This window comes from Panthera tigris, chromosome F2, assembly GCF_018350195.1.
Source record: "Panthera tigris isolate Pti1 chromosome F2, P.tigris_Pti1_mat1.1, whole genome shotgun sequence".
Taxonomy (NCBI): Eukaryota; Metazoa; Chordata; class Mammalia; order Carnivora; family Felidae; genus Panthera; species Panthera tigris.
Genome location: NC_056676.1, coordinates 4,877,252 through 4,897,619, shown reverse-complemented (window position 1 = coordinate 4,897,619; position 20,368 = coordinate 4,877,252). Strand labels below are relative to the sequence as shown.

Genomic DNA, 20,368 nt, shown 5'->3' with positions numbered 1-20,368 from the left:
CTGTAGCATGAAGTTACGGCTTTTTATAGTGACCAGTTTAGTACAGCAAGGATCATCATACTGTTATAGAAAGTATCATAGGCACATATTTTTCTGTATCTTTCTGGGCAAGTTTCTCTTCTAGTCCTAAGATTTTTTGGGTTCCTATTCAAAGTGGATAGGTAGAAAACATTTATGTTTTTTGTATGGTTCTCTTAGTAAATGTATTCTGAGGACTGTCATAGGTGGTGGAGATACATTTAAAATTCAGAAGAAATATTCACAGAAATAGAAAGGAATACCAGGGGAATGTTTCAAAGGGAAGCCTGCATTAAGGAGAAAGTATTTGAAGCGCCTCGTCAGAGATTATAAGCAGAAGGGTATTTGTTTAGTGTCTTTAGTTTATGTGGCTGTTGAAATACACACGCCCCTACACATAAATAAAAGAAATATTGCGCTATTTTACATTTATTTTGGGCTAAATCTTTGAAATCCCGTGTGAATTTTATCCTCACAGTACAGCTCAATTTGGACTAGCTGCATTTTAATGGCTCAGTATCCACACGTGGCTAGTGACGACCATCGTGGCTCCCCTGTGGTTCTACATTGTCCTGTCTCATCTTGACATTTCTCAGGGAGCCTTTCTCTGATTCCCTAGGTCTATTTCCTTTCGTCCTTAGTCTTATGGAATCATATTCCTTTCCTTTAGAGCATTTATTATAGCTGTAAGTCTGTATTAGTGACATTCTTTGATTCTTGTCTCTTCCACTAGATGTAGGCTTGAGTGTTTCCCATTCTGTTTCCAATCTTTACACACAACTGGGCTCGATAAATAATATTTCACTTAATGAATTGTGCTTCTTAGGAAATTTGACCAGAATCACACCTTTGATTTTAGAATCAGGCACTAAATTATTTCTAATTAATTTTGCTTGGATGAGGACGGATAAACTGTCACTAATCTGAGAAGTGGTCTTAATCGTAAGTTGTGTACTCATAATGGTGTTGTCTTAAGTAATAGTTCTGTAAGTTACCATGTATTTTTAACAAATAGGAAGCTTTTTAAACCGTAAGCATATTTTTTAAGTTGATTTAATAGACTTGATAAAAGAGGTTGAATAATTTAATTTTTAAAATACAAATTCCCAAAAAATAAGACTGACTTAAATTATCATAAAATTAAATTATTTAAGATGAATTTGTATAAGAATAAAGATTTTTAGATTTCCTTGAAAATAGTCTAATGTTTTCTTGTTAAAGAATGCTTACTGTGGGTTTGGTAGAATGATTACACCACATGATCCACAGTATCTTATACTTAAAAGTCAAGAAACTATACTTTGGCCATATCTTAGGCAATCCTAGGTCATCCCATAATCTTGAGTTTAAAAGGGATTTAAGCATGGCCCTAGCCTAGGTGCACTTTTATGTGTACCATGCAGTAGGAAGAATGAGACACTGTTAAAATAGAGTTGGGTAAGATTTCATTACTAAAACTAATACTTGAACTTTGTCTTGAAGGGATGGTAGGCATTTATCAAGGGAAGGAGAGAGGGAAGGGCATTTCAGTCAAAGGAGCCGCATGTACCCAGCTACAGGATTTCCAAACAATTTGTGCTACTTCCTCTAAGCAACCAGAAGCACACACAGTTGACTCTTGAACAACATGGGCTTAAACTGCGCAGGACGGCTTAAATGCAGATTTTAGTACGGTGCTATACGTGTATTTTCTCTTACTTATTTTCTTAATATTTTCCTTTCTCTAGCTTACCTTTTTGTAAGAATACAGTATGAAGTACATGTAACTAAAAAGTGCTAGTCATCCGTTTATGTGGTCATTGTGAGGCCTCCGGTCAACAGTAGTTTGTTAGTAGTTAAGTTTTGGGGGAGTCGTAAGTTATACTCGGATGTTTGACAGCAGGGAGGGGGTCAGCACCTCTAACCTCCGCCTTGTTCAAGGGTCAACTGTAATTCAGTTTGGCTACAACATAGTATGTGTGGGGGGGGGGCAGTGAGGGGGAAGAGCAGGGAAGGCAGAGGCAGGAAATGAATCTGGCAGGACAGCTTGATGGTAGGGTCATAAAGAGCCCCATGTGGCATTCTAAGGAGCTTCACTCCGTCCTCTGCAGTAGGGAGCAAAATGATGGAGGGGAGACCTGAAAAGTGTGAGCAGCGAGGAGGCAGTTACAGTGAAAGAAATAATGAGGCATGGACTCTACCCTAGTGTGGGGGTATGGGCAAGAGAGGGTACACTGATAAGTCATCCCATCCCAACTCCTCAACCCTTCCCAGCCCACCTCTAAGCCTCCACTAAGAAGGTAGGGGACCAAAGACAGGGCATAGTTCTGGTAAACTCTTCTTTAAACATTAGTGAATATAACGTGTCTGTTGTTTAGTGAATTTTAATGAAAAGTTGTTATGTAATAAGTCTATTAATTAGCAAAGGACAGGATATGTTTTACAAAGTAGAAATGATTATGATTCAATCATTGTCATTTTTTCCCGCATGCCGAAACTTTTAACATGGATTATTCCATTCTCAAATAATAGCCTGACTTTTACGTGTGGTCATATTAACGTTAATCAACTTAAAAGTAAAAGGATATTCCATGAATTAGTTTTCTAAAAGATTATATGTTTTATTAGTGCATTGGGTTTTAATTAATGTTATACGTTAGAAACTATTTACAGATTTGCTACACCTTAAGGAATAAAGTAGGAGTCTAAATAGGATAGTTTGTAAAAGCATAACTCTCTATACCGTGAACCAACACTGTAACCAGGAACAGGTGGCCTGGACAAGATGCCTTTGCTTTGAAACCCTGTCTCCTTCTGTTGCATAGGGAGATCCCAGGGGCCAAAGCAGCAGTCACATAACAGCCCTGTAATGTACCTCTGCTAAAATCTCCCTAATCATAGCGGTTGCTGAAGTGCGTCCTTTCCTGGCGAAGCTTTGCCACTGTCAGCCACGGCAGAAATGTCAAACAGAGATGTGGACTGCACGAGCCCTTTTCATGGCCGCTGGCCCATCGGCTTTTTTTTTTTTTTTTTTTTTTTTTTTTTTTTTTTTTTTTGGAAAGGGCAGCGGAAGGTGAACTTAGTGTCTATCACTTGTGGGGCATCACAAGATTGGTATCATGAGGAGCTTTTCCTTATGCTCGTTTTTTAAGCCCTAAGTGAAGTTTCAGTATGGCAAAAAAACAGGTTGTTTTAAAAATGTGAATTATATCATTGATAATAAAACTATATATTTGGTCAGTTTAACTTCATAAATATGATATTTAAATCAAATCTCCTGATATTTTATCCTTAATTTTGGTAACTTCACTATTGCAAAGAAGTGGATTATGTTAATTTTTTTAGATTTAACCTTTTGTTTAAATGAATTAAAAGATGTTTGTTTTTTCGTGCAGATTTGAGTTCTGTGAACCCGCATTTGTGGTTGGTAATTGCCTCCAGATAGCGTCTGACAGCCATCAGTATGACCGCATTTATTGTGGGGCTGGTGTCCAGAAGGACCATGAAAACTACATGAAAATCTTACTGAAAGTTGGAGGCATTCTGGTCATGCCTATAGAAGATCAGGTAACTTCTGCCCTTTGCTTAAGCACGTTAGTTTAAGGCGGGAAATGTTCTATCAGTGAAAAGTAGGCTGTGATTTTTAAGGAAGCAGTACTCTTCACAGATCTAGCTATAAAAACAACAAAAACAAAACCTTGAAACAGACTCTTGAACCAAAGCAGATACAGAAGAGATCCTTCTACTAGGGTTTGAAGAGATTTTCGTCTCCCCAGAGCTTAGCCTGTGTGATGTTTGCCAAGTTGCTTCCTCCCACAGTTTTTGTACCCAGAGCTGTTCAGTTGAGTGTGAAGATCTCTACTAGCCACTCAGTTTCCAACATTCTTTAGTTCTTTGAGCATAGAAAAGAGAAATTCTATTTGGGATTTGGTTTGGACTGCTTAAATCCGTTAACGAAACAAGTAAATTTTTAAATCTCGATTTAGTATGACATAGACTCATTTGAAAATATTTTTTCAGTTATTTATCTGCCTTCGGTTTGGAATTATTAGGGATAGTAAGTGTATGAAATACTAATGTATTCAGGAAATGGGTGGATCTTTCAAAAGGAAATTACTTTAAAAATTTATAAACATGGAGCGACCTGGGTGGCTCAGGCGGGTAAGTGTCTGACTCGATTTCAGCTCAGGTCACGATCTCATGGTCATGACCTCAACCCCTGTGGAGCCTGCTGGAGATTCTCTCTCTCCGCCTCCCTCTGCCCCTCCCCTGCTTGCGCTTTGCTCACACGTGTGTGCTCTCTCTCTCTCTCTCAAAAAAAAATTTTTATAAAAATGCATTTCAAAACAAATCCTTAATATTCATATTAACCTAAATTTGAGATGTTTAAAATGCCTTGTGGTTTACACGGTAGAAGATAAATTACATAAGACAACTGGGACCTTGCCTCATCATTTTGGAGTTTATAATCTTCGGGGAGGGGGTCCCTTAACATCACAGCATGTTATTTGCAGCTCAGTAGATTTCACCATTACCATGCACTAAGCTCTGTAGCAAATTGTTTGTCCGTAATTAAAAAGACATAATATAAAAACATTCATTAAAAAACATTCCTGGAAAAACATTGTTACTTGAATGCTTCCAGAGTTGAGACTCCCAGATGAACAATCTTCTGTTATCTGTTGAAAATACCTTTCCAAATATTTTTAAGATAGGGCTTCCCATTGGTATTTTATTAAATATTAATTATATACTATCATCCGAATGTCAAATGGGCTTATTTTTATAATAGAAATTGAAGATATTAATTCAGCTTGATCAAGCCATGTACTGAGCTAGTTTTTTTTTTTTTCCAAGGACTGGGGATGAGTTTTTGCCAGGTAGGTAAAACTTGTAATGCTCTTGTGATTAATTACGTTTATTTGTGAAACACTAAGTTGCGATTAGAATTAGAATCTGCATTTTATGACCATCATGGGCAGCCATGAAGTTGACTCATTGGTACAGTAATCAGAACGTGGTTTTATTAATGCTTTATATAATGCTTTAACCAAACAACTGAACCTATGTGAAACATCTAATTTGGGATCCACTGGCAGGTGTGGGTTGGAATGAGACCCCTAGAAGGTATCAGACCCCAAATATAACATGATGGGTCACTCGACCATATTTGGATATTCTACATACATTGATTTATCTATCTTGAGCTGCAAATATTTGTGATTTCTTCTGTGTTATTTTATGGTAAGTATTTAAATGGTAGTAATTTGGTTGCACTCAAATACAGGTGATTATATAGCAACCATTGGCAGTTATTCCATGAAAACAAAACTGTGACTGTAAGGTGATCGCATTTCCAGGATTAAGCTATTCTGTTTCTGTGTTTTCCTCCAAATAGTTAACACAAATTATGCGAACTGGACAAAACACTTGGGAAAGTAAAAATATCCTTGCTGTTTCATTTGCTCCGCTTGTACAACCAAGTAAGAATGATAATGGCAAACCAGATTCCGTAGGACTCCGTAAGTAACTGTTGGTCCTTTCCGACTGAACCGTGACTGTTGTTAAACTCTTATGGTTGGGATTTAATGGACTATATAATTATGAAAAATCGAATAAACATGCAGTTATATATTCAACAGATTTATTCAGCTTTTTTGTGGGGGTGGGTTAAAACCCCTACCTTGCACCAGACACAGTTAGCTGCCTTCATGGACATATGAAAAGAAGGGGCAGGTGAAAGAAATCATGAATTTATTAATTATAGCTGTGACTTTACTAATTATATTAAATTTGTTGTCATTTTCTACACAGAAGGATGACAAACACAACAGCCTTTATTTGAGCTGAAAAGAGCTTGGTTGTTCTAAGACCGGAAACAAGTTTCAGGGCGGTCAAAGTTCGTTGGCTAGAGTATAGAAGATAGATTATATACAGGGCTTTCCTTATCAAAGGTAAAGTCAGTGTTGGTTGTGGATAGACTTGTTCGAAGGTAGAAAAATAGTAGACTAAATTGTAGGCGGTGGTAGAGAGAAAAAGAAGGATGGCGAGTTTGGCCTTGAGCGGCTAGCTGAGTGGTGGTACCATTTATTGCTGTTTGCAGGACTGGCGATGGAATAGTTTGGAAACAGGTGTAGGAAGATCAGGTATTTTATTCTGGCCGTGTTTGAGTTTCCTGTTGGCATGCACATGGCAGGCAGTCAAGTGGTTGTAAACCCACTGCACAAGGGGAGGTGTAAATTGGGAATCCTCAACCTAAAAATGGCATTTTCAGCTATGAGAATGGATGAGAGTACTTGGGGGAGAGTGAGAAGAGAGAAGAGGTGTTTGTGTTGGAAATCAAGAAAAAAGCAGTATTTCAAGAAGGAGGAAGTAATAAACTTACTGCAGCTGAAAGTAGAAACAGAGGTAAGAGTAATGTTAATTGGCTTGTGATATATCATGATTTTGGAAATCGGTGAGTAAGGTTCCTTCCCAAAAATGAACTAACTTTACCATGGTAGACTTCTTGCTTTAACTTGCTTTTTAAATGAATATATTTCAAAGGAACCTGGCTTTACATGTAACTTTATTTTCATTGTTTATTTTACCGTCTTGTGAGCTACGTGGTTTTTGTGGCCTGTTTTTCCCTCTTCCACGTCCTTCCCAATGGAGAGAAGGATTTGGCGGTCAGATTAGCTAGGAACTGAAACGTCATTTTTATCACCTACTAAAGGAGTAGGGGCGGAATATGGCTTTGGTCCGCACCCTTAAATTAGACTATCCACGCAACCACAGGCAGTAGTGGCCAGCCTCCCGTCGTGTGGGCTCGCTCCGTAAATGCAGGGGAGCAGAGCTTCATGTGTGGGTGAGCGGAGGAAAAGACCAGGGAAAGGCCACACGTGGACAGCTGCTTCGCACTCACGAACCATACAGACCACTCCTCCTGCCATGGGGACGAAGGTATGTGGTGGTGCAGACAGACCCATGTGGTTCTATGGTAAGGGGCAGTGAGCGGCAGGGGCGGGGTCTCTTCCCTAGACCCCGGGAGAGGGCTTCCTAGCATTCTTCTGTAACGGGAGTTGCCATCAGAGAGACCTGTTGACCGCTCTTTCCAGAGTCACAAGATGCATCAATTCTGACACAGTGCTCTTACTTTAATCTCATTTAGAAAGAAATCAGGCACTCAGTTCAAAAAAACTTTTGAACCTTCCACAATTCGGAAAGTGTTAATCAGCCATTTTTTCCGAACGTACTTTTTGCTGTTGTGTGTTACGAAATTGAGTCAATCTACACAACAGAGCAACATAAGACGATTACATAAGGAAACTTGAGTATATAGAAAATTGAAAATAAGAATGATTAAAAAAAGGATTATCAAAAAGATCCATTCTGTTAGTAAAGTTACTCTGCTGGAATGTTGAATTTAAACTTCCTTCCTGTCTGTTCAGAGACACGTGCTAGATGTATTCTGGGACTGAAAGGGACTGGTGCTAGGAACACCAGAATCAAGTAACTGTCACCTGTATTCACATGCATTGTACAGTTATTTCAAAGTATACTTTTTGGTAGACCATACACACACATTCCCTCGTATATATAGGTGTATGTATATACCATATACTACATACTATAATATTTAGTAGACCATCCCGTACTAAGATCATTGAATATTTCAACTCGTTGCTAAAAGCAATAACTAAAAGCAATAATAATAATAATAATAACAAAGTAAAACTATTTTTTCCCTCCTGTTTTCCAAATATTAGAATTACAGGTCATATTTATGACCATTTTCGTTAACCTATCATAACAGGTTAGAGAGTCACAAAAAAGAAGTAATGAAAAAAATTCTGTGACACGGTGGCCTAACCACAAATGTAATAATGTATATCTGTAAAGACATATAAGTGTCCTTATAGAGGTCCCTGTGGACTTCTGTGCATCAGCCATTTAGGTGTTTCACTTTCTCATGGAGACTGTTGTAGCCCGAGACATTCCTCTTTATCTGACAGTTTCCCTAGTTTAGTGTCCTTTAGAGGAGGCTAGTTTGTAAATGTGGTTTTGCAGTAACGCAGTTACAAATGGGCAATTTTCATTCTTTCTCATTTTAAAGATGTCCATACAGTGTAGATCTAGGTAGTTAATAAGACTATCCTCTGTGGGTTGATGGACATAACTGTGAATGTAAAGTAGGGGCATAAATTTGGTCGAAAGGGATAAAAGGGGGAAGAGCCCAAATTAAAAAAAAAAAAAAATCCGTCATACCTGTGAAATACTTACAGGTGAAATGATCGATCCAAATTTGTCATCACAATCGTCTGTGGTGGATTTGGGAGGAAGAAATGGGAGTGTGGTAAGATTAGCTGTACGGTGAGGGTTCAAGCTGAGTGGTACATGGGGTTCGTTATACTATTACTCACTTGTATACATACTTGAAAGTCTCTACAATAAAAGGGAAAAAAAAATCATCAGCTCCCAATAGCATAAAAATGAGCCAGGAATTACGATTTTGTAAAAAATAAAAGCTTTTTTATGAATAATGTTCACAGAACAAAAAAGTTCTGAAGATACTATTTGTCAAAACTTAATAGGATGTTTGGAAAATAAGAACAAGTTTCTTCTGTTAAAATTGCTGATTAGAGAACATTATTTCATAATTATAGGGGATTAAGTTACGAAAGAATGTTAGCAAAAAAAGAGAACTAAAAAAATACACATGCAAATCTCTGGCAAGTGTATTTTGTAGCTATGAAACTGCCTGTATAAATAGTTACTAAAATGTAGTTAGAATTTTCCTCAGGTTTATCACTACTTTTGATTCAATTCACGTCTTCTTTCCTTTGTTCGCGGGGTGGTATGCAACATTCTAAAGGAGCTGCTTCAAGTTCAGGTGGGCCCTTTAGAAGGGGAAAAGGAAAAAGGGAAAAATTCTATACCAACTTAGGCAAAACTTTCCTCCATACACCACCCACTAGATACTTCCATCTCTCAGACATGTGGGTTTTTCCACCCCAAGGAATTCTCGAATTCTTTGTGGACACCAACTAGGTGTCCTGTGATCTGACCCCTCCCATCACTAACCACTGTTCGCATAGACCCCGGAGGTTAAAGGGCTTGTACGAGGCTGCCGCCATCTCCTCCGACTTGAGCCCCCAGCCACAGGTCCAAGTTTTCACCTGTGTTTCCGTCAGCCTGGCTGTAAATCAGGAACTCCCGTGACCCCTTTCTGGAATTCAATAATTTGTTGGAGTGCCTCACAGAACCCAAGAAAACAGTTCACTTACTGGATTACGGGGTTTAGTATAACAGGGGTCAGCACAGAAACAGCCGGCTGGAATCGAGGCACAGAGGGTTTGTGGGAAGGACCCAGCTTCCGCGCCTCCTCTGAGGGCCCTTCTGGCACTTGCGTGTGTTCATCAGCCCGGAAGTTCTCCGAACCCTTGCAGTGAAGGCTTTTTATGGAGGTTTGATTGATTAAGTCATTGGCCATTTATGACCGGCTCAACCTGCAGCCCCTCGTCCCCTGCCAGAGGGTGCTGGTGAAAGTTCCAGTCCTCTGGCAACCAGCCCGCTCACTCAGGGGCTTACGAAAAGTTGCCTTATTAGCCTAAACCCAGGGGTGCTTGAAAGGAACCTGTTATGCTCTTATCACTTAGGTAACTCCCAGGTGTTTTCAGAGCTCTGTCAGGAACGCAAAGCCAAATGTATATTTCTTGTTAAAAATCTCAAGGGGCAAGAGACTTCATAAATTGTGGCAACAGTTGTGTGGCCACTTACAGAAGCTGCTGTTTTTGTAGGTTCAAAAGTGGCCCCAAATCGATGCTTTTGTGAGATTGGCCTAAATATAATGCCCTTTTCAGTCTTTGTTAATAAAAACGAAAGTGCTGACTGCTAGGTTCCCGTGAAAAACAAATAGAGCTTCCGTGTGTGTGTTAGAGATAACCTTAATTATAATTTTGGAGTGAAAGCTTTGATTCAAAATAAAATTTTAATAGTAGTCAGGGTGAGTATCAAATCCTTAACTCGTAACTGGAAGCATTACAAACAAGGGAGTGTTAAAGAATAGAATAGAAAATACGGGGGATTTTGAATATTTTCAATTCTGAGAATTATCTAAAAGTTTGTGTATCATTGAGACAAACTTTACATGAAGCTCTTGTGGGTGCTTTTTTAGGACTTAAGTCTGAATCTTTTGCCATTCTGGGTCTAGTTGGTTCTTTATGAAGTGAGGTATTCTGACAGTTTAGGATTGAAAGGTTCATCATTCTAACAGTGTCCTTGGAATAGCAGTGTTGGCAGAGGATGAACATAATTCAGGTGCTAAAAGAGAATACCGAAAAAAAAAAAAAAGAACACCGAAAATGAGAGCAAGGTGCAAGAACAAAGACCAGCTGAAAAGACTAATTATAGCTCTATTTCTTAGCTCTTTTATTAAAATTCCCAAAACTCTTTTATAGATTTATTCTCCACCAGCCTCCCCCACCCCTGCTTTTTCAGTGTTCACTCAGGCACAGGTTTCTTCTGTGTCTACACTCCCCCTTGGGTGCTCGCCAGAGGCTGTTGGCTCTCAGATTTCTGTCCCCAGCCCTGGCCTTGCCCCTGAGTCCCAGACACATGATTCAGCTGCTTGCGGTTGGGCAGGAGCAGAGACCGTGCAGTCAAAACGCCCACGTTCAGGTTCCACCCCCTGTCACCTACGACCTCTGTGACCGGGACCAAGTTATTTCACTTCTGTCTACTTCCTTGTCCTCAGCGCTAAGTGTGCTGTTGCCTGTAACACGCGGAGATGGTGGCCAGCGTGTCACTGTTGTTTTCCTTTCTGAAATCTTCTTCCAGGAGATGTTCACACACATTCCAGATTTCATACGGAACAGAGTTTTGATTTTCTCCTCCCCAGCTACTCTTCCTCTTTGTCGTGTCAGTAATTAATTGACAGTCGCATCCACCAAGCTGCCTGGGCCAAAAACTCTCCCACATCCAGTGCCCGTCCAGCCTGCCTTCAAAGTGTGTTTCAGACTTGTCCGTTTCTCTACGTCTTTACTGCCAACCTCCCTTACTCTAATCTGCATCACAGTGTCGTCAGATCTCAGGTGGATTACTGGAGTATTCCCGCTGGGCTCCTGCTCCCTCTCTTTATGATCCATACTCCACAGCGGACCCTCAGTGCCATTTTCATTGCATTATGACCCTGCCTTTTGAAAACCCTTGATACAAGGCACATTTTTTACCAGGGCCTGCAAGATCACCCCGATCACCTCCCTTACTGTTTGCTTCCTGCTCTAAACTTCATTGACACCAGCCTTCTTTCAGCTCTTTGAACGTGCTAAGCTCATTCACCTTCTAGTGTTTTTCGCCATTCCCTGTGCATGAAGCTATTTACAGACAGCTGTTTCTTCGTATCGTCTAGATGTTAGCTCAGACACGCCTCTCCTAGGGGAGACCATTGGGACTACCCAGTCGGAAGTAGCCATACCCCATGTTACTTTGTATGTCATTGGTGTTTTTTCTCATATCTTCTTTTTTTTGTCATAATTATTTCTTATCTATCCCTCCCCCAAATATATAATCTCCATAAGAGCAGGGACTTTCTTAGTCTAAATCGTTCACTCTATCTAAACGAGCTCTTTAATAGTACCTGGCGTATAGTTTAACACATGGTTGTTGAGTGACTGTGAAACAGCTTAACAATTTTGGGCGATAAGCAGAACAGGTGGTAGTTTACACATTTTAACATATAAGAGATGAGATTTCCCATCTGTTTTTACTTAACCAGTGTTCACAAAAGTCATGGATGGCAGAAGCAGGACTTGAACTCAAATTGTTATATGTTTTGGTTTCCGTGTTGGATAGTTGGGAGCAGGCCCAGACAGTAGAACAAATGGTTTGTAGTTGAACATGCCCAGTATGGCCCTTGGGAATTCTTTTCTATTTCAGATTGCAGTAGGGGACTTGAAAAAAGTTTGAAGGAAAGGTTTTGTCGTGGGCCACTTCGGTGTGTGCTGAGGGATCGTTGAATCAGCCTAGAAAGGCCTCCCATGCTGGAGTTTTACCAAAAACCCTGTCCCTTGCTGCAGCGTGTATCCAGTCCGTGATAGGGTCTAGGGGAAGGAAGCACTCGGAGCCTTGGACAGGGTGATAGACTGTGCACTTCTAGTACTGCAGGCCCCTGTACGGAGCACAAGGAGGAAGTGCCACGGCCCCTCGTTCCTGGAGCTTACAGTCTGATGGTAGAAGGGGGCCAATTACAGTCTGATGGTACAGGGAGGCCACACACCAAAGAGTTCCTACAGAAGGCAGGATTTCATAGGTTATAACAAAAAAGTTTGCAAGGGAAGTATCCAGAAAAAGAGTACCAAAAGTAAAGAAAGAAAACACAAATGGAGAGTTTTTAGTGCTGTTTAACTGAGGAGGGTTATGTTTTGTTTCGTTTAGGCATTTGAGAAGGCTCCTTGATGGTAGTTTTATTTCCACAGGGATGGCAACTAGGAGAAATGAATTTCACGTGGGACGAGAGAATTAATTTCTCTGTGTCTAAAGCATTGGAACAGAGCAGGCTACAAGGAAGAGTATGTGTTCTAGGGCTTAAGGGTTTGCAGATCTGTGGGAGATGGGAGCGGAGGACCGACTGTATTTGCTAGAAGCAAACGTCAATAACTGAAGGAAATCTCACTGTTTTGGCCTGTTTTGGCCTATTACATTGTATACAGCATGATTTGTGGCGGGCCTTTGCCTAAGTTGTACTTACTGATTTATAGAGGAAAACTCGGTGTGTGTGTGTGTCCAAGTGTGTGTGTGTGTGTATGTATGTACACACATGCACAAGCTTTAAAGCTCAGACTGAGGCGGTCGTTCAAATGTTGCCTTTGAGTTTTAGGAACAGATCGTTCTCTTGTATGGTTTTCAACATCAAAAATATAAAAAAATATATGTGATATAAAATCTGTCTTCTCTTCTTATCCTCTAACTGCTTCATTCTTACGGAACCCGTTTCTAAGTTCGTACTTCCTCTTTCAAAGAATATTCATGCATATACCTGGGGACACACATACACAGATACCTCCCCGCTTTCCACAGAATTGAGAATGGTGGTGTGGCATATAGAGAGCACCTTTGAAATCTTTGTTAGAAAAAGAAGAGGTTTTATACTTGGTGTTTTCTAACGTTTGCTAAGAAATATTTTGTTCTGTGAAGAAATGAGCAGTGTGTAATGTTTTGCTTTTTTATGTGTTCTGTGTGTGTGTTTTGTTTGCGCTTTTCTTTTTTTTTTAGCTCCCTGTGCCGTCCGGAATCTCCAAGACTTGGCTCGCATTTATATCCGACGTACACTTCGAAATTTCATAAATGATGAGATACAGGCCAAGGGGATTCCTCAGAGGGCTCCACCCAAAAGGAAAAGAAAGAGGGTTAAACAGAGAATCAATACTTACGTATTTGTGGGTAATCAGCTTATCCCTCAGCCTCTAGACAGTGAGGAGGATGAGAAAATGGAGGAGAATAACAAAGAAGAGGACGAGAAAGACCACAGCGATGCCATGAAGCCAGAGGAACCACCTCAGAATTTACTGAGAGAAAAAATCATGAAACTCCCTCTCCCTGAATCTTTAAAGGCTTACTTGACATATTTTAGAGAAAAATAACTTAGATCACGAAGAAAGAATGCCTACTGATAATTCCTTTAGTCTTGAAAATGTAGCATTTGTTAGGAGTTAAAAGAGAGCGAATTCTTTCCACAGAGCGAACTATAGTGGAAAAGGTATAACTTGTTTCTGTCTTAGTAATAAAAATGATGTATTCAGTAATTAAAAAGAATCCCTTTTTATAAAATATATTTTTCTTTAAATCTTGGAAAAAAGGCTGTTTTAACTCAGAGTGACTTCAAGAGTGGAATACAACAATACTCAAGATTTGTATACCGTAAATCCTTTTCTGATTCCTTACAGATTTGTAGTGCTGAGCCTTACATTTCATTTTATAGAAGGTTACATAATTGTTAAGCATATACTGGTTTTTGAACAGCAGTTCTTTTCCTTTCCTCTGTGAAAACCTTCTGAGCGAATTAGGAAATCAAATGCTGTGTAGACCCACTCACCTTACTTCGGTTGCGGTCACTACTGTTGAGTTGCTGTAGTATTCCGGGCAATCTATGAGTGCAATAACAATTCAGATGTTGAATAATTTAGCTTTAAAAAAAAGTTTCGTGGAGTTCAGTGGCACTGCTACTTTTGCTTTTGAATCTATTGCCAAAAGACATGGGAAAATATCTGCTTCTCTCCTAGAGATTTTAAGAGCACATCAAGTGAATATTAAATAAAAAGTATATACTTGATACAGTTCTTGATTTGTATGGACCCTTTACATTTTCAGTATTTAAAAGCAATGAGGTTACCCTACTCTCTGGAGTTTTAGAAGATAGTATGTTTGGGATGGGTTTTTCTCTTGTCCACTGTGTAAAGTGTTTGGTTTAAAAAAAAAAATCCACTGTTCTGTATGACTGTCGATACGACAGACAGGTAGGGAGTGAGCATGAGTAACGGCCCCTTTCTTGGGCTGCTCTCAGAAGCAGGTGCACTTTAGCAAATGGAACTTCTGGTTCATTTGAATCTTTGTCTTTGACAAGGTAGGACTGAGCGAGCCTCAGAAAGAAACTCATCTTTGTAGTGTAGGAGATGTTCACAGGAATTGTATGCAGATGCCTCTTGTTTTGAAAATCCAATTCAGAATCATAGTGTAATCTTTGGGACCTATGTTGTGCTCATTTAACTTTCTCACGGTGTGTGGGTTGTTTCTTGTTGTTGTTGCTTTTGGTGAAGTTCTAATTATCACTTTTTTCTTAATATCACACACTTAAACTATCCGTCATTAGAATATTAATTATAGCTTACCAGCGATACAACAGTAAATGCCATTTTTGATTTGTTCCTTTTCTTCCCACTAGGGCCTGAAAATAGTCATTCCTTGTTAAGAAAGTACACAATGCAACATACTTACTACTTCATGTAACATGGATTATGTGTTTTTTAAAAGGAAAAATTTGAGTGTATCTCTTATTACCACCAGCATCCCTGTTCCCCGTAGTTGGTCAACTATGTTTAAGGAAACCCAACTGCTACATAGTAAAAGGATTGTTATTATCTCTTTTCAAAGATTCAACTATTAGTAATACATAGTTGGTTTAAAAAATCTCAGCTCTGGTAATTCTACACATTTAAAAATGAGCATTTGAAATATTCTAAGTATGAATTATCTCAAGTAAATGAGGGTATTTTAGTAATGGGAAAGATAATTTCATGGAAGGTATTTGTTTTATACCAGTGACTCTAGGGCTAGGTTGATAGGGGTTGGGGGGTTGGGTGTTATCTCCACAATTTTTTTCTTTTTTTAGATGATTGCTAAGCTGTTACTGTTAAGAAATGTCCCATCTCATTTCTATCAAGGAAAAAAAATAGTTGATACAATTGTCATCTGTTAGGAACGGTCACTTTATTTTAAATTAAATGTTAGTTTTAGAAGTTTAGTATTATTCCTGGTGCCCACCTGTTTTTATCCAGCACCCCCCGCCCCCCCCCACCCCGGCCGCCCTCTCCGTACTCACTCTGTCGGTTTTGGAGCTGGTGTCCAGATAGTAAACATACATATTCTTAAATGATGATTTTACTATTCAGAAGAGAGTTTTTGTTAAGGATATATTTGAAGATTGACTTGCTCACATGGTCTTTTACTCTGTGGACCTTGGCAAAGTATACAGTAGGTTTTCGTTGCCATTACATATTTTTGTCATTGAAATGTATCTTTTGTGTTTTTAAATGCATCCATTTTACAGTTGTGACTTTATTATTGACTTTAAATAAAGAAGTAGAAATAAATGAAAATTAAAGTGAAAGCCCTTTTATTAATGGGAATATAGAATGATCAAGAATATTTTGGGTTCGTGTTTATTTTTTAATGAATTCATGGTTACTTGGGTGTGAATAATTACGCTTTATAGGTGGAAAAAGTAGCAAAGAAAGGTAAAATTAAATGAAGATGATGAGGACTATATTCATGGGATTTTAACAGCCAGATAAAACACTGGAAATAATCTAGTCTTTTCTTTTGTAGAGAGGAGGGCTAGGGAGATAGCACGAGTCTCCGAAGTCAGACAGCTAGATGGAGAGGACTTTAAATAGCATCCAGCACCTGATAAACCTCAAGACATAACGACCAAGAAGACAGTTTAAGTCTACACTTCTTACTAGTTGATACATTTGGTTCTAGTCCTAATAAACAAAAATGCCATTAAAACAGCATGCGTCACGGTTAAAACACCAAAAATGTTAAGTATTGGTTTCTAGCTGTTTGAGAGGACAAAAGCGAAGCAAAGCCTGTTCAATCATGGGAAGACTCGGAACGTTATTTTAAATAAGCAGTTGCATATAATTCAGTTTTGTTCTCTAGTAGCCTGGCATTTTCTTCCTAATTTAGGAAATCTCTATACCAATGGATATATGCTTGAATTATTGTATACGGTTCATTGTCTGTATTTGAACATCTCATTTCCTTTGGAGTGTTGCCACCTTTGAAGACAGTGTAGGCTTTTTTTTTTTTAATTTTATAAAGTATTAGGTATATATGAAGGATATTTAGAGGATATATGCAAAACACAAGGAAGAATAATTCAGCGTACATGTAAGTACACGGGTGTACCTACTACTGGGTTTGACTACTGGCATCACCGTGACCCGGGTGCCCTTCGCAGTGTCCTCTTTATTCCCCTGGGGGGTATTCCTTTTGTGTCAGTCACGACCTTGCTCTTTGGTATAGCGTCACCACATATGTTCGTGTCTCTGAACAGTGTATCACTCGGCCTCATGCATACTGAACTTCACAAGTGGAGCTCTACTCTTGTTCTGCAGGTGACTGTCTCAGTCCACACTGCCTTTCTGAGATCGATCCATTTTGTATACAGCTGAGTCAGCACCCACAGACTCAGTCTATTTGCTCATTCTGCTGTCAATGGACATTCGTTGTCACGTCAGCTGCTTTGGTCGGCGGCATTCTTCGGCATGTCTTGTGACCATACGCGTGCGGGAGCCTTCACAGAGTGCACACCTGGGAGTAGAATTGCTGGACCATAGAGCATGTTTGCATTCGCCTTCACTAGGTGGCGCAACACAGCCGGACAGCCTGTGCCTTCCTGCCATGTTCACATGTTCCAGCTCCCCCATGACCTCACCTGCGTCTGATGGCGATCTGTGCGTGTTTAGTAGTGTGAAGTGTTACAGAGGCTTTGTTACTGGTTATGGAGGTTTCGTACCTTTCTGAGTGTTTCTTCGTTTCAGGTTTCCTTTCTGTAAAGCTTCTATTCAAGTCTTTTGGAAATGGTTTAAAGAAATTGGCTTTCAGGGTTCCTTCTGTCTTCTGGCTGTTAACCCACTGTCAGTTACGTGTATTGCAAATCTCTTCTGTTAGGTCGCGGTTTCTGTTCTCATTCTGTTTGTGGTCTCTTTAGTGAATTAAAATTTTCAATTAAAAAAATGAAGATTTTTTTTTGTTTTGAGAAAGTTGTGTGCGTGCGCGCACAAGTGGAGGAGGGGCAGACAGAAGAAGAGACAGAATCCTGAGCCCTCCTGCACCATCAGCACAGAGCCCAGAGCCCGATGCCAGGCCTTGAACTCACAAACCGTGAGATCACGACCTGAGCCAAGGTCAAGGATCAGGCGCTTAACTGACTGCACCACCCAGGCGCCCCTGTCCCCCATTTTTTTTAAGAGTGGGTACAAGTAGGGGAGGGGCAGACGGTGAGGGAGGAGAATCTTAAGCAGCCGCCATGCCCAGAGTGGAGCTGGATGTGAGGCTCAATCTCGTGGCCATGAGATCATGACCTGAGTCGAAATCAAGAGTGGACGCTCAACTGACTGAGCCACACCGGCACCCCCACGTTTTCAATTTTAATTGTGCGAGATTCACCTTCACACAGCCTCAGTCCAGGATCATGAAAATACTAGCCTGTATTTTCTCACAAAAGTTCTGTGATTTTTGTCTTTCACATTTAAGTCTGTAGTACACCTGCTACTGATATTTGCATAAAGCGAGAAATAATAAGTTCTTTTTTTTTTTTACATAGTTGATCAACTGTTTCGACACCATTTTTTGACAAGTCCCATTTTCCTCCTCTGATCTGCAGTTTCAACTCTCATAAATTAAGCTTTCGTATGTTTGTGCTTTGTGTCCAGATTTTCTTTTCTGTTTTATTAGTCATTTATGGATTCCTGTGCTAAAATTGCACAGTCTTACTACAGATTTACAATAATTCTTGATCTAGTGGGGTAAGTCCTTTCAACTTAAATTTCAGGAATATCTTGGCCAGTCTTGGACCTTTTGACTTTGATAACCATTTTAGAGCCAGCCCCTCAGATTACATGCACACAGTCTTTTTGGGATTTCCTTTGGAATCACACTGAATTTATAGATCAATTTATGTGAGAGGTAACATGTTCATGATACGGAGTCCTCCGATCCATAAATATGGTACTTCTTTTATTTACATCTTGTTAAGTGTGTTAGTAAAGGTACACAATTTTGTTTCAAACATCTTCAGATTTTATGTGTACATGTTTTATATTTTTCAATACTGTTGTAATGTTTATTAAAATTATGTTTGCTCTGTATTGGTTTTTGAACATTACTTAAAACACTGTTGTGATTGTTCTAAATTTTCTACATAGATAACCAAATCGTCTTTGTAGAGACAGTTTGTTTTTCCCTTTGGATTTTGTTTTGTTTGGATTTTGTTTTTGTTTGCGTATATGCTAGTTGGGGCCTCCTGTAAGTGTTGAATAGAAGCAATGAACAAGAGCAGCCTTGTTTCTTATTTTATTGCCCATATAAAGTCATTTAAAAATTTTTTTAAAGTTTATTTTAGAGCATGAGTGGGGGAGGGGTAGAGGGAGAGGGAGACACAGAATCCGAAGCAGCTCCAGGCTCCGAGCTGTCAGCACAGAGCCTGATGCAGGGCTGGAACTCACAAGCTTGGAGATCATGACCTGAACCAAAGTCGGACTCTTAACTGACTGAGCTACCCAGGTGCCCCAAAGTCATTTTAAATAAATGGCATGGTGTGCTTAGAATACATATTGTGTTGTTCAGTATAGTGTTCTGTAAATGTCATTTGAGTCAAATTTTTGACTGTATTCAAATCTAATACAGTCTATGTAAACATTTTTTCTGTGCTTTTGTGATTTTCAGCAAAATCTCTCACTTTGATGGTAGAATGTCAGTTCGTCGTAGTTCTCTCCATTTTTGCTTTGTATATTTTGATACGATGACACTACACTTTAGGTTTGCTATGTCCGTTTGGCGATTTGAACCTTTAATGGTATGTGGGAACCCTTTTGATATTTTTATATTCTTCAAAGTCCATTTGGTTTGATACTTATGTAGCATTTAAAATTTTTACTTTCAATGTCTTCTATATCCTTATTTTTGCGATGTTTCTTATTAACATATAGCTGAATCTCTTAAAAAAAATTAGAGTTTGAATTTTACTTAAAGCAATCCATCCATTTACTTTCATTTTAAATATTAGTACCGAGTATTTTGTGCTATACACCTTTTTCAATATTTTTTTTCTCTCCTCTTTTTAAAGGATAATTGTTTTCTCTTAGTTTTTGTCCATTCCTGTTTATGTGTGCTCCTTCCCCGCCCCCCCCGCCCCACTCAATATTTTAAAACACTCACCTAATTTATCAAAGTCTGAAGTTACCCTATCTTCCTAAGTGAGGCAAGGCACGTAGGACACCTCAGCTCTGAAGTCATCGCTTCAAAATTAATAGACTAACATATTGTATGTATTATTTCTAAATACGTAAGCCCCTAAAGTATGCCATTAGCTTTACTCCCACATTTGCACTTTGTTTTCTGCTCATTATACTTTCTTAGGTATAATGTCTTAGGTCATTACAATTTTCTTTTGCTTAAAATACATCTTTAATTTTTTTTTTTTTTTTTAATTTCAGAGGGCGAGCAGGGTAGAGGGACAGAGGGAGACAGACAGAATCTCAAGCAGGCTCCACACTCAGCAGAGCCTGATGATGCAGGGCTCAATTCCACAAACCTGGAATCATGACCTGAGCCAAAATCGAGTCAGACACTCAACTGAGCCAGCTAGGCACCCCCATTTTTTTTTTTAAGTTTATCTTGAGAAGGGGGAGAGAGGCAGACAGAGAAAGACAATCCCAAGCAGACTCTGTGCTGTGAGTGCCCAGCCGGACAAGGGGCTCAAACTCACGAACTGTGAGATCATGACATGAGTCAAAATGAAGCGTTGGATACTTAACCAATGGAGCCACCCAGGCGCCCAGGCTCCCCCATCTTTTAAAATTTCTTTTAGTGAAAGACCGTAGGTTGCTAA

At 39.4% G+C, this 20,368-nt stretch overlaps 1 protein-coding gene across 4 annotated transcripts in view; it reads left to right on the top strand.

The window, feature by feature from the left end:
* PCMTD1 (protein-L-isoaspartate (D-aspartate) O-methyltransferase domain containing 1) overlaps window positions 1-15,848 on the top strand; it is a 68,114-nt gene extending 52,266 nt beyond the window's left edge. For all 4 annotated transcript variants that reach the window (XM_042972953.1, XM_042972956.1, XM_042972954.1 and 1 more), the window contains exons 4-6: window positions 3,393-3,564; window positions 5,396-5,519; window positions 13,249-15,848. In XM_042972953.1, the coding sequence (XP_042828887.1) occupies window positions 3,393-3,564; window positions 5,396-5,519; window positions 13,249-13,616 (664 nt within the window). In that variant the 3' untranslated portion in view covers window positions 13,617-15,848. The remainder of the gene's footprint in view (window positions 1-3,392; window positions 3,565-5,395; window positions 5,520-13,248) is intronic.
* The last annotated feature ends 4,520 nt before the right edge of the window (window positions 15,849-20,368 follow it).